At 47.5% G+C, this 13,861-nt stretch overlaps 1 protein-coding gene across 8 annotated transcripts in view; it reads left to right on the top strand.

The window, feature by feature from the left end:
- The window catches only part of LOC134983950 (gastrula zinc finger protein XlCGF57.1-like), a 340,397-nt gene that overhangs the window by 295,076 nt on the left and 31,460 nt on the right, over window positions 1–13,861 (top strand). For 5 of the 8 annotated variants that reach the window (XM_063949570.1, XM_063949568.1, XM_063949572.1 and 2 more), the window contains exons 7-8: window positions 2,623–2,720; window positions 2,822–2,930. In XM_063949570.1, coding sequence (XP_063805640.1) covers window positions 2,623–2,720; window positions 2,822–2,930 — 207 coding nt within the window. Of the gene's footprint in view, window positions 1–440; window positions 609–1,385; window positions 1,578–2,382; window positions 2,507–2,622; window positions 2,721–2,821; window positions 2,931–13,861 lie in introns of all 8 variants that reach the window. The other 3 variants (XM_063949574.1, XM_063949575.1, XM_063949573.1) reach the window with 2 other exon arrangements.

Below are 13,861 nucleotides of genomic sequence, written 5' to 3'. Positions count from 1 at the left end.
GGAGTCGGCTCACACTATCAAATTCTTAAAGTGCCCAAGACTCCTAGTGGACCCGTCTATACCGCATGGTGCTAAATGGATTCCCAGTATCCCCTACGGACTACGAGACAAGGATTTACCGATAGGTCGTTTAAAAAACTATTTTTTTTCTTTTCAGTGCTTTGGAATGTGTTTTTCTGATGTCTCCTTTGTATCCTATGGTACTACTTCAATAAGATCAAATTATAGGGGGAAGAAAGTAAATTCCTGGTTTAATGGCAAAACAAAAATATACCACATGGCAATCCAACTGTGAATAACATAAATATATGCACTCAGCTTGGAAGCGTGAACAGTGCAAAAACAGATCAAAAAGATCAATTTACAGAAAGTGATTTGATGGCAAAATTATCTGACGCATGTGTACTCTGTGGTGTTCTCATTGTTATATTTATTCCTAGTAGTTTGAGCTGTGAGGAACCAGGGAGTCTTTACTAGAAGTCACGTGATGGTGACACCCGTCCTATATATATATCATGGATTCACTGAGGATGGACGAGGGTAGGAGTCACATGACTGAGAAGATATTAAATATCACCCTGAAGATCATCTACCTACTGACTGGGGAGGTGAGGGAGTCTGGGAGTGTCACAGTGACATCACTCTAATCTCTATTACTAACACAGGGACCTGACTGGGAAGGTGAGGGGGTCTGGGAGTGTCACAGTGACATCACTCTTATCTGTATTACTAACATAGGGACCTGACTGGGGAGGTGAGGGACTCTGGGAGTATCACAGTGACATCACTCTTATCTGTATTACTAACACAGGGACCTGACTGGGGAGGTAAGGGAGTCTTGGAGTGTCGCAGTGACATCACTCTAATCCAGTGGTTCCCAAACTGTGTGCCGTGGCACCCTGGGGTGCCGCGGGACACTTGCAGGGGGGCCTCAGGTTGGTGGTCAAGGACCAATTCCAACTATTTATTGTCAATTTAATAGGCAAAACCAGTGCTGGTGGCTTTCAGTTATAAAATATGTGGACAAACAGAATCAAATCTTGTCCCTCACCACATAACTGACCCTAAGGATGACATATAAACATAATTTACTTAATCTGATATTTTTTTCTAAATTTCTCAATTAGAAACTTGTGGCCTAGGGGTGCCGTGAAAAAAAAAAATCTGACACTCCAGGGTGCCGTGACTCACAAAAGTTTGGGAACCACTGCTCTAATCTCTATTACTAACACAGGCACCGCACTGGGGAGGTGAGGGAGTCTTGGAGTGTCGCAGTGACATCACTCTTATCCCTATTACTAACACAGGGACCTGACTGGGGAGATGGGTAATCCAACGAAAGTCACAATTTATACATAATTATTCATTAATTTCTCAATATACAGGATTACACAGTAGTGAAGAAGGCATCTGGAAAACGTGTCACACGCAGCAGCCATCACCGTGTGTCAGGAGAACTGAGCAGGACCCAGTGCCCCATCCTGATGCCTCCACCTCACTCACTGATACATGAGAGACGCAATGACCAGAAGATCCTTGAACTCGCCAACAAGATCATTCAGCTGCTGACTGGAGAGGTGACTGCTGGGAATGGGGCATTATACAGTAACACCAGGGAATGTGTCTGGGTGATGACTGGAGAGGTGACTGCTGGGAATGGGGCATTATACAGTAACACCAGGGAATGTGTCTGGGTGATGACTGGAGCGGTGACTGCTGGGAATGGGACATTATACAGTAACACCAGGGGATGTGTCTGGGTGATGACTGGAGAGGTCACTGCTGGGAATGGGGCATTATACAGTGACACCAGGGGATGTGTCTGGGTGATGACTGGAGAGGTGACTGCTGGGATTGGGACATTATACAGTAACACCAGGGGATGTGTCTGGGTGATGACTGGAGAGGTGACTGCTGGGAATGGGACATTAAACAGTAACACCTGGGGATGTGTCTGGGTGATGACTGGAGAGGTCACTGCTGGGAATGGGGCATTATACAGTAACACCAGGAGATGTGTCTGGGTGATGACTGGAGAGATGACTGCTGGGAATGGGACATTATACAGTGACACCAGGGGATGTGTCTGGGTGATGACTGGAGAGGTCACTGCTGGGAATGGGGCATTATACAGTAACACCAGGGGATGTATCTGGGTGATGACTGGAGAGGTGACTGCTGGGAATGGGACATTATACAGTGACACCAGGGGATGTGTCTGGGTGATGACTGGAGAGGTGACTGCTGGGATTGGGACATTATACAGTAACACCAGGGGATGTGTCTGGGTGATGACTGAAGAGGTGACTGCTGGGAATGGGACATTATACAGTAACACCAGGGGATGTGTCTGGGTGATGACTGTATCATTGTGTGTGTCAGGTTCCTATAAGGTGTGAGGATGTCACTGTCTATTTCTCCATGGAGGAGTGGGAGTATATGGAGGAACACAGGGGTCTGTACAAGGACGTGATGATGGAGAATCACCGACCCCTCACATCACTGGGTAAGAGGAGACTGTCATGTAGTGTAATGGAGAAAGCAGCTACGGGGGCCACCTAGATACACCTCACCTGATATCCCATATATACAATGTACTTAGTCACCATGCGTCTCCTACAGATGGGGCCAGTAACAGGAATACCCCAGAGAGATGTCCCCGTCCTCTTTATTCCCAGGATCATACAGAGGAGAATCACAGTGTCCCACAGGAGAGACAGGTAGGGTCTCACACAATACTAAAATACAGATGAATATACACTACGTTATGTGTTCAGAAGGTGACATTGTGTAACATTTTGTCTTATTTTGGGCTACTTAGGATGAAAATGTTAGTGATAAAGTAAAAGATAAAAAAGAGGCAGAGGAGACGTATGTGAGGGGTGATAAGCTGTGTAAGGAGGCGGAAATCCGTACAGGTATCGGCACAGGTGAGTAATAATCACTACGTAAACGCAACATAACCATTCTCCTTGTTCAGTCACTACTAGGGCACAGCTGATTCTTGCTCCTGAGTTTCCTGAGCCATGCTACATATGTCTGCATAATTACATAGAATATGATGCACCTTAAGGGTTCAGGGTCTGCAATGCACGCAGTCTCCCAAGCCAGGGTGATCCCATGTTGCTCACCCTACCCCTACCATCCGCATGAGGTGAATAAATTAGAGGAACTGGGATTTGTCTCTCTATCTTTCCTGCTGTGGAGTACCTGCCTGGCTTGCCCTTCCTGTCGTGCTCTGGAGGGCTGTAGGATCACAGCCGGTTGCAGCCATCTTGTAAGGGGCCTCCAGTCCCTGCATTATCATTGTCTAGAATTGTGCAGCCATGCCCATGGTCATACTGTGGGGATTGGGGTTGTGGACGTGGAACAGATGGCTCCTACCTGTTGTTTTAATTTTCAGCAGCACCTTCTCATAGGAGTTGATTCGAAGCTGCCTGTTCCCAGATGAGCCATTATGGGTATTAGTGGTACATCTCCCCGGAATGTGACTTGTCTTCTCTGTTGAGAAGGTAAGTCTGCGTGGTGAGATACTTTTATAGTCACCATTTCTGGAGAATACTCAATGCGATATCTTCTAGAACAAATTTCCTCCATTACTTTACCATAGTGCCGCACTATATATTTGTGCACTGCTAGAATTATTCTGAACTGTATAAGTCAAACTGGAGACATTTTCCAGGTCTTCTTCAGTTCAGTAACAGCTGGCGGGTGAACCACAGTCTGGACCTACACCTGTGTCTCCCTCTACCAGTTCTACTGAGACCCCAGATGCTGTTCTACAATGCGTCCTGGACGCAGTAACTGCCAGTGAAAGCCATTGGCCATGTGCAACCAGACCTACCTATTATACATAAGGACCTTCAACGTGTGCAGGAGAGAGTAGGAGGTAGAAACCGGCACCTCCACACTTAAAGAAGATACAGTGACACCACATGGAGTGGCGTGCTACCACCCTTGAGTCCCAGATGGTGGAGGCGCATAAAAAATTATCTGGTATGGAAGGACGTTTAAGACGTAATAATGTCTATTTCTCTATCGTCCTAGTGGATGCTGGGGTTCCTGAAAGGACCATGGGGAATAGTGGCTCCGCAGGAGACAGGGCACAAAAAGTAAAGCTTTAGGATCAGGTGGTGTGCACTGGCTCCTCCCCCTATGACCCTCCTCCAAGCCTCAGTTAGATTTTTGTGCCCGGCCGAGAAGGGTGCAATCTAGGTGGCTCTCCTAAAGAGCTGCTTAGAAAAGTTTAGCTTAGGTTTTTTATTTTACAGTGAGTCCTGCTGGCAACAGGATCACTGCAACGAGGGACTTAGGGGAGAAGAAGTGAACTCACCTGCGTGCAGGATGGATTGGCTTCTTGGCTACTGGACATTAGCTCCAGAGGGACGATCACAGGTACAGCCTGGATGGTCACCGGAGCCTCGCCGCCGGCCCCCTTGCAGATGCTGAAACGAGAAGAGGTCCAGAATCGGCGGCAGAAGACTCCTCAGTCTTCTTAAGGTAGCGCACAGCACTGCAGCTGTGCGCCATTTTCCTCTCAGCACACTTCACACGGCAGTCACTGAGGGTGCAGGGCGCTGGGAGGGGGGCGCCCTGGGAGGCAAATGAAAACCTTTTTTGGCTAAAAATACCTCACATATAGCCTCCGGGGGCTATATGGAGGGTATTTAACCCCTGCCAGAATCTGTTAAGAGCGGGAGACGAGGCCGCCGAAAAAGGGGCGGGGCCTATCTCCTCAGCACACAGCGCCATTTTCCCTCACAGAAAGGCTGGAGGGAAGGCTCCCAGGCTCTCCCCTGCACTGCACTACAGAAACAGGGTTAAAACAGAGAGGGGGGGCACTAATTTGGCGTTAGAAATATATAAAAAAGATGCTATAAGGGAAAACACTTATATAAGGTTGTCCCTATATAATTATAGCGTTTTTGGTGTGTGCTGGCAAACTCTCCCTCTGTCTCTCCAAAGGGCTAGTGGGTCCTGTCCTCTATCAGAGCATTCCCTGTGTGTGTGCTGTGTGTCGGTACGTGTGTGTCGACATGTATGAGGACGATGTTGGTGAGGAGGCGGAGCAATTGCCTGTAATGGTGATGTCACTCTCTAGGGAGTCGACACCGGAATGGATGGCTTATTTAGGGAATTACGTGATAATGTCAACACGCGCCAAGGTCGGTTGACGACATGAGACGGCCGACAAACAATTAGTACCGGTCCAGACGTCTCAAAAACACCGTCAGGGGTTTTAAAACGCCCGTTTACTTTAGTCGGTCGACACAGACACAGACAGGGACACTGAATCCAGTGTCGACGGTGAATAAACAAACGTATTCCTTATTAGGGCCACACGTTAAGGGCAATGAAGGAGGTGTTACATATTTCTGATACTACAAGTACCACAAAAGAGGGTATTATGTGGGATGTGAAAAAACTACCGTAGTTTTTCCTGAATCAGATAAATTAAATGAAGTGTGTGATGATGCGTGGGTTCCCCCCGATAGAAAATATGGGCGGTATACCCTTTCCCGCCAGAAGTTAGGGCGCGTTGGGAAACACCCCTTAGGGTGGATAAGGCGCTCACACGCTTATCAGAACAAGTGGCGGTACCGTCTATAGATAGGGCCGTCCTCAAGGAGCCAGCTGACAGGAGGCTGGAAAAATATCATAAAAAGTATATACACACATACTGGTGTTATACTGCGACCAGCGATCGCCTCAGCCTGGATGTGCAGAGCTGGGGTGGCTTGGTCGGATTCCCTGACTAAAAATATAGAGCATTTAAAGGATGTATTTCTATATATGCGAGATGCACAGAGGGATATTTGCACTCTGGCATCAAGAGTAAGTGCGATGTCCATATCTGCCAGAAGATGTTTATGGACACGACAGTGGTCAGGTGATGCAGATTCCAAACGGCACAAAGGTGTATTGCCGTATAAAGGAAGAGGAGTTATTTGGGGTCGGTCCATCGGACCTGGTGGCCACGGCAACTGCTGGAAAATCCACCGTTTTTACCCTAAGTCACATCTCTGCAGAAAAAGACACCGTCTTTTCAGCTTCAGTCCTTTCGTCCCTATAAGAGTCATATCTGCCCAGGGATAGAGGAAAGGGAAGAAGACTGCAGCAGGCAGCCCATTCCCAGGAACAGAAGCGTTCCACCGCTTCTGACAAGCTCTCAGCATGACGCTGAGACCGTACAGGACCCCTGGATCCTACAAGTAGTATCCCAGGGGTACAGTTTGGAATGTCGAGACGTTTCCCCTGCGCAGGCTCCTGAAGTCTGCTTTACCAAGGTCTCCTTCCGACAAGGAGGCAGTATGGGAAAAAATTCACGAGCTGTATTCCCAGCAGGTGATAATTAAATTACCCCTCCTACAACAAGAAAAGGGGTATTATTCCACACTATATTGTGGTACTGAAGCCAGAAGGCTAGGTGAGACCTATTCTAAATCTAAAAAAATTTGAACACTTACAAAGGTTCAAATCAAGATGGAGTCACTCAGAGCAGTGATAACGAACCGGGAAGAAGGGGACTATCTGGTGTCCCGAGACATCAGGGATGCTTACCTCCATGTCCCAAATTTGCCCTTATCACTAAGGGTACCTCAGGTTCGTGGTACAGAACTGTCACTATCAGTTTCAGACGCTGCCGTTTGGATTGTCTACGGCACCCCGGGTCTTTACCAAGGTAATGGCCGAAATGATGGTTCTTCTTCGAAGAAAAGGCGTCTTAATTATCCCTTACTTGGACGATCTCCTGATAAGGGCAAAGTCCAGGGAACAGTTGGAGGTCGGAGTAGCACTATCTCGGATACTGTTACAACAGCAGGGGTGGATTCTAAATATTCCAAAATCGCAGCTGATCCCGACAACAAGTCTCCTGTGCTTAGGGATGATTCTGGACACAGTCCAGAAAAAGGTGTTTCTCCCGGAAGAGAAAGCCAGGGAGTTATCCGAGCTAGTCAGGAACCTCCTAAAATCAGTGCATCATTGCACAAGGGCCATGGTAAAAAAATGGTGACTTCCTTCGAAGCAATTCCAGTCGGCAGATTTCATGCAAGAACTTTTCAGTGGGATCTGCTGGACAAATGGTCCGGATCGCATCTTCAGATGCATCAGCGGATAACCCTATATCCAAGGACAAGGGTGTCTCTCCTGTGGTGGTTACAGAGTGCTCATCTTCTAGAGGGCCGCAGATTCGGCATTCAGTTTTGGATGTTGGTGACCACGGAGGCCAGCCCGAGAGGCTGGGGAACAGTCACACAAGGAAAAAATTTCCAGGGAGTGTGATCAAGTCTGGAGATTTTTCTCCACATAAATATAGCTAAGGGTAAATTTATAATGCTCTAAGCTTAGCAAGACCTCTGCTTCAAGGTCAGCCGGTATTGATCCAGTGGGATAAAACATCACGGCAGTCGCCCACGTAAATAGACAGGGCGGCACAAGAAGCAGGAGGGCAGTGGCAAAAACTGCAAGGACTTTTCGCAGGGCGGAAAATCATGTGATAGCACTGTCAGCAGTGTTTCATTCCGGGAATGGAAACTGGGAAGCAGACTTCCTCAGTAGGCACGACCTCCACCCGGCAGAGTGGGAACTTCATGGGGAAGTTTTCCACATAATTGTAAACCGTTGGGAATTACCAAAGGTGGACATGATGGCGTCCCGTCTGAACAAAAAACGGGACAGGTATTGCGCCAGGTTAAGAGACCCTCAGGCAATAGCTGTGGACGTTCTGGTAACACCGTGGGTGTACCAGTCGGTGTATGTGTTCCATCCTCTGCTTTTTTTTGTGAGCCTGCCGGAAAAAGAGGAGGATGATTCTCCTGATAAGTTTTTGGAGAAATGTGCTCTTCTGTGTACTTATTATCATCTTGTGTCGCCGGGTCCCAGTCCCATTGATGGCACCTCTTAATATCTTTAGTAATAGGGTGTGCAGTCCAGGCCCCCCCCCCCCCCCCTTTTTCCAGTCCCAAGCCAGGTTCCCCCACACTCCCCCCAAAAAGTCAATAGCAGATCGGCTAGCGGGATTGGGAGAAAGGGCAACAGAGTAAGAACGCATGCTTGTTATTCAGATGTGGCATGAGGAGCGGACATCACAAGCCATGGTACTCCGAGAGCCATTGCCAGCTGCTGTGCCCAGGTCGTGACGCATACAGTATGCCAAGTTTGCAGACAGTGATGGGGACATTGGTGGACCTTTACAAGTTTTTGAAAGGACTTGCATGCTCCATAATTTACTCATAATTTACATAATTTACATAATTTACATGTATCTCACCATCATACCGATGTGAACAAGCCTGTAGTGAAATGTACGTCATCGGATCGGCATAGCAGACGTACATAGTTTCCGGGAGCGTGGAATCCTCAAACCCGACCCGGCGTCTGGTCATGTGAGCGGTTCTCGGAACTCAGCGTGCATAGATCAACTGTGACACACACCCGCTCTTCATGATACTCAGAGCGGCTCTCTCATCCACAAAAGGTCTCCTGCTGCCTCTGCACTGTGGCGACACAACAGAGGAGGGGGAGTCCGGCTTGGGGACAGCAGAAGCAACTCGCACTTCTTCCTTCTGTCCCAGCAACAGGTGTTACCCGAACTCTCATCGTTCCCATTTACTGCATCTTTGCACATGGGACGACAGTAGAAAGGGCAACTGACCTATAGCTGCTGGGACGTCTTTACCTTCTCAAAGTGATACAACTATATATTTTGCTCTTTTGATTGTGGCATGCACATATTCATGGATACATGATGAGTGTCCAGATTTGAGTTTATGTCACCAGAATGTATGCCTTGTGGATCAATGATTTATAGGTTTTTCCTGCGCTGTACATGCATTACCTGATTAAATCAGGGATTGAGTATATATAGGCAAAGGTATTTAAATAGGGACATCTTTACCTTCTCAAAGTGATACCAATATATATTTGCCTTTTACATCTATGATGATTATGCCATGCACAAGTACATGGATACATGATGAATGTCCAGATTCCAGTTCATGTCATCAGAATGTATGCTTTGTGGATTAATGATTTGTTTGTTCCCCTTTTTTTTTTGCATTGTACACGTACAGCCTGATTTAATCAATTATCTACTACAGTGATACATGTTTGTACATTATTGTCAAAAAGTACATACAGATTAAGAAATGGACTGAGAAAGGACACAATGTCCATACTGATTAATGTCTATACACTTTGAGAATGACGATTATGTTATACTTACATTTATGATGATCAATCATCCACCACCGCGATATATGTGTGCATATTATTGTTAAAAAGCGTATACAGGTTAAAGGGCACAGTGTCCGTATTGATAAATGGTTATACACTTTGGGAATAATGGTTACGATGTATTTACATCTATGATTCATATCCGAGATGTTACTTTGAAACCTAGTGATTTGATTAACACTCTAAGGCATTAAGGTGTGTTGGTAATTAACACTAATTGTGTTTTAATTAATACCCACTACTCCTGCCTTCTTAGCGGACACTGTTTTCCTTTTATTTAATTAAAGGATAAGTGCTTCAGTTGAGGTTACGAGTACCGCTAATCGGGTTATTAAATAGAGATCCAATGAATCTTTTGGAAGGATCTCTTAGAATGTATAACAACCCGATAAAAATTGTGTGATATTACGTTTTCACTTTTTGTTCTATATTATTCACTGTTATAGTATAAGTGTGGTTATATATAATAGGAACCCTTACTGTTCACTAATACATATAGCAGTGAACTCCAACCGCTTATACATATACTTTATATACAGTGGTAAATTATCCCCTTTCTTTTGGGGTTACTATAGGTCAAGTCTGACCAAATTTATGTTGTTTATGTCTGACTTTGATCACAATATTTTATATAAATATTTAATAAATGTTAAGTTTTAATCTTACAATTAATACATATTTTTAGACAAAAGAGTGCGCCACAAAGTAAGCTTTCTTTGGTAGATGACCGTCTTTTGGTCATCCTCCTCCCTCTTTCTTCTAGATACTGCAAAATGCTTACAGGTGCACCTCCAGCTCGGTTATATATAATTAATGGCATTTTGCCTCTCTGATTTGGTCTCTAAGGCTGGTTTTTGGATATTTATACCTTTTTTCTCACTACCGTTTATATTGATTTAGCCTGTGCATAGCCCCATAGACTATATGTCTTTTTCTTTTTAAAAAGAAACTGCCCAAGATAGTTATGGACACCCGCATGTGAGTTACTATTCCAGTCATTGAAAACGGCTTTAGTATAAGCTCCAGTACTGATGGCGCCTGACTCCCGTATAAACTTTGTTGTTCAGACTGATGAGTCACAGTACGGACTAAGGTGGTGATTCTGACCACCTCGCTCGCTGCCGTTCATAGCAGCGCAGCGATCAGGTCAGAAGTGCGCATGCGAGACAGCCGAAGGCTGTCGTTGCCTAGTGATCGCCTCTGCCTGATTGACAGGCAGATGCGGTCGCTGGGCGGGAGGGGGCGGCACGGCGGCGTTTGGCCGCCGTTTTGTGGGTACAGTCCAGCCAAAGCAGGCGTGGCCGGACCGTGCGGGGGGACGGGAGGGCGGGCCGCAGCGGCTGCGTGCCATCACACGCAGCCGCTGCGACCCGGGCAGCGATCAGTTACTCCTGGCCAGCCGCAGGAGCTGTGCTGGCCGGAATTACTCTTCAAGTACAAAAGCATCGCTGCAGTGAGATGCTCTTGTGCAGGGGGGGAGGACTGACATGTGGGGCGGTCTGGCGTCCCCCCGCATGTCGGTGTAAGTGATCGTAGCTGTGCTAAATTTAGCACCGCTACGATCAGGTCAGAATGACCCCCTTGGAGCAGTACTGAGCCAGTAGGGACCAGATGGGCAGGAGAACCCTGTGGCCTATTTGAGCAGGAAACTGCTACAGCAGGACGTGAGGTATGCCACAATTAAAAATGTGTGTGGCCATTGTTTGGGCTGTGAAGAAGCTCCAGCCATATTTGTGTGGCCACCATTTCACGGTGGTGATGGACTACAATCCTTTATGGTGGCTTCAACACACCACGGGAGAAAATAGCAAATTGTTGCGGTGGAGCCTTGCTCTTCAGGTTCTTTCTTTAATCCCCATCCATTAAAATGGGAAGACTCCTTTAAATACCTAGGTGTGTGGGTGACCAGTAATTCTCAGCAGTATGTTTCCTTAAATTTCTCTTACGTCCTAGAGGATGCTGGGGTCCACATTAGTATCATGGGGTATAGATGGGTCCACCAGGAGCCATTGGCACTTTTAAGAGTTTGAGAGTGTGGGCTGGCTCCTCCCTCTATGCCCCTTCTACCAGACACTGTTTAGAAAATGTGCCCGGAGGAGCCGGTCACAGCAAGGGGAGCTCTCCAGAGTTTCCTTAGTAAAAGTTATTTTTTTTAGAGTTTATTGTTTTACGAGGCTGCTGGCAACATCTCCCTGCTTCGAGGGTTTTAGGGGTGAAGCAGTGTCCGCCCTGCGGGGTCTGAGCCACTGTCTCCGCTGACTGGACACTGAGCTCCAGAGGGCATAGATCGTTCTCCGCCACAGGGGATCACTCACCCCAGCAGCATGGCGCCAGCCCCTTGTAGAGCTGAAGACTGTGGCGAGTGAGACACCGACCGCCCTAGCAAGCGGGGGACCGGTGTAAAGATGGCGGCATCAGGGTAGGAGTGCAGTATTAACTGCGCTCCGGAGGCTCAGCGGTACATAGTGCCGCGCTGTGAGGGGCGCCCTGAGCCAGCACCTGCACCCTACACTGGCCACTCAGCCTGTCGGGGTCCCCGGATCTCAGCCAGCATCAATCCTCAAGCCAGTATAATCCTATGAAGAGCGGGAAGATGGCGCCATTTTGGGGGCGGAGCTTCTCAGAGCGGACCCAGCAGCGTTCAGCGCCATTTTCCTGCCTGCACAGCGCTGTACAGGAAAGAAGCAAGTCCATCCACAGCAATCTCCAGCTATCTACAAACAGTACCAGGGGTTGTAGGGGGGAGGCTGCAAAACGGCTGTGTAACCTATTAAGGTGCACAGTCAGCGCTCATAAGGGGTCTCCCTTATATGTATAAAAGCGCTGTGTGTGGGTTGGCTCCAATCTCTGTGTTTCACTTGCCATTCTTGGGGAGAAACACTGTCTGCCCTCCCGTGTGTGTGTGTGTGTGTGTGTGTGTGTGTGTGTGTGTGTGTGGAGTGTTTGTGGTCACCAATAGCAATGTCCAGGGACTCTGTGTCATATGCTGCAGAGGATTTGTCCTCTCAAGATGATCCCATTCCATGCAATCAGGATTGCACTGATTTAGCACATATTCCAGCAAGGGAGGCGGAATAGTTATCCTCTATCAAAAATATTATTTCTCAGATTTCACAGAGGGTTGCACAAAATTAATCTGCTACCCAGGTGCTGCAGAATATAGCAGTCTGGCCCAGTTCTGGTACCTCAGGTCCCCCCGCTGTGTACTCCCATAAGCGTCCTTTAGCACAAATTATGCAGGAGGACACCGATACAGATTCTGATGGTGATGATGGAGTACGAGGGACAGCATCTCTTGCTAAAGGGGTGCAGTTGACGATAGAGGCTATTAGGGATGTGTTGAATATTCATGATATACCACCTGAGCAGGTTGAGGAGGCTTACTTCACTGAGAATAAGAAAGCCTCGCTAACCTTCCCTGCGTCAAAAGAATTAAATGCTCTTTTTGAAAAGGCTTGGGAAAACCCTGAGAAAAAATTCCAGATCCCTAAGAGGGTTCAGGTGGCATTTCCTTTCCCTGTTGAGGATAGGAAAAAATGGGAAAACCCGCCTATTGTTGACACGTCCGTATCCAGACTTTCAAAAAAGGTGGTGTTGCCTGTTTTGGGATCTACCACCTTGAAAGAGCCAGCTGATCGTAAGATTGATAATATGCGCAAATCCATGTACACGGCTTCAGGGGCTATACTGCGTCCCACTATTGCCAGTGCTTGGATTGCCAAAGCTATAGTTAAGTGGTCTGGCACCTTACTTGAAGATTTGAATACTATGGATAAGGATGATGTTGGCTTATTTTTGCGCAACATTCAGTATTCATCAGGATTTCTGGTGGAATCCATGAAAGATCTGGGTTCCATGGCTGCAGGAATTTCTTCCATGTCGATCTTAGCGCGGCGGGGACTGTGGCTACGTCAGTGGTCTGCCGACACAGAATCCAGGAAAAGTGTGGAGTCCCTACCATATACAGGTCAGGCTCTCTTTGGGGAAGCGCTAGATGCGTGGATTTCCACGGCTACAGCAGGTAATGCTCCGAAGAAACCGTTATCTTTGCCTACATCACAGCCCTTTCGGACTACGAAGCCCAGAAAGACCAGGCCGTCCAACACCTTTTTCGGGGAGGTAGGCCCAAGTCCAAGAAACCCGCTACGGCAGGTTCCCAGGAACAGAAACCTATTTCAGGTACACCAAAGTCCTCCGCATGACGGTGGACTGCTGGTTCTGGAGGTGGGGCCGGTGGGAGCGAGACTCAGGTAGTTCAGTCACGTCTGGGTGTCGTCCGGCCTGGATCCCTGGATGCTGGATATTGTGTCCCAGGGGTACAGGCTGGAGTTTCAAAATCTCCCCCCTCACCGATTTTTCAAATCAGGTTTACCAGCTCTGCTGGCAGGCAGGACGGTCCTACAAGCCGCCGTCCAGAAGTTGGAGTCACAAGTCATTGTGCCCTTAACACCTCATATGCACAACAAGGGTTACTATTCAAACCTTTTCGTGGTACCGAAACCGGATGGTTCGGTCAGGCCCATTCTGAACCTAAAGTCACTAAACCTCTTTCTGAAGGAGTTCAAGTTTAAAATGGAGTCTATAAGAGCGGTGATATCAAGTCTGGAAGAGGGGGAATTCCTGG

The sequence above is a fragment of the Pseudophryne corroboree genome, assembly GCF_028390025.1.
Source record: "Pseudophryne corroboree isolate aPseCor3 chromosome 3 unlocalized genomic scaffold, aPseCor3.hap2 SUPER_3_unloc_3, whole genome shotgun sequence".
NCBI classification, from domain to species: Eukaryota; Metazoa; Chordata; class Amphibia; order Anura; family Myobatrachidae; genus Pseudophryne; species Pseudophryne corroboree.
Note: the sequence above shows the minus strand (reverse complement) of the source record. Positions and strands in the feature narration are given on the sequence as shown.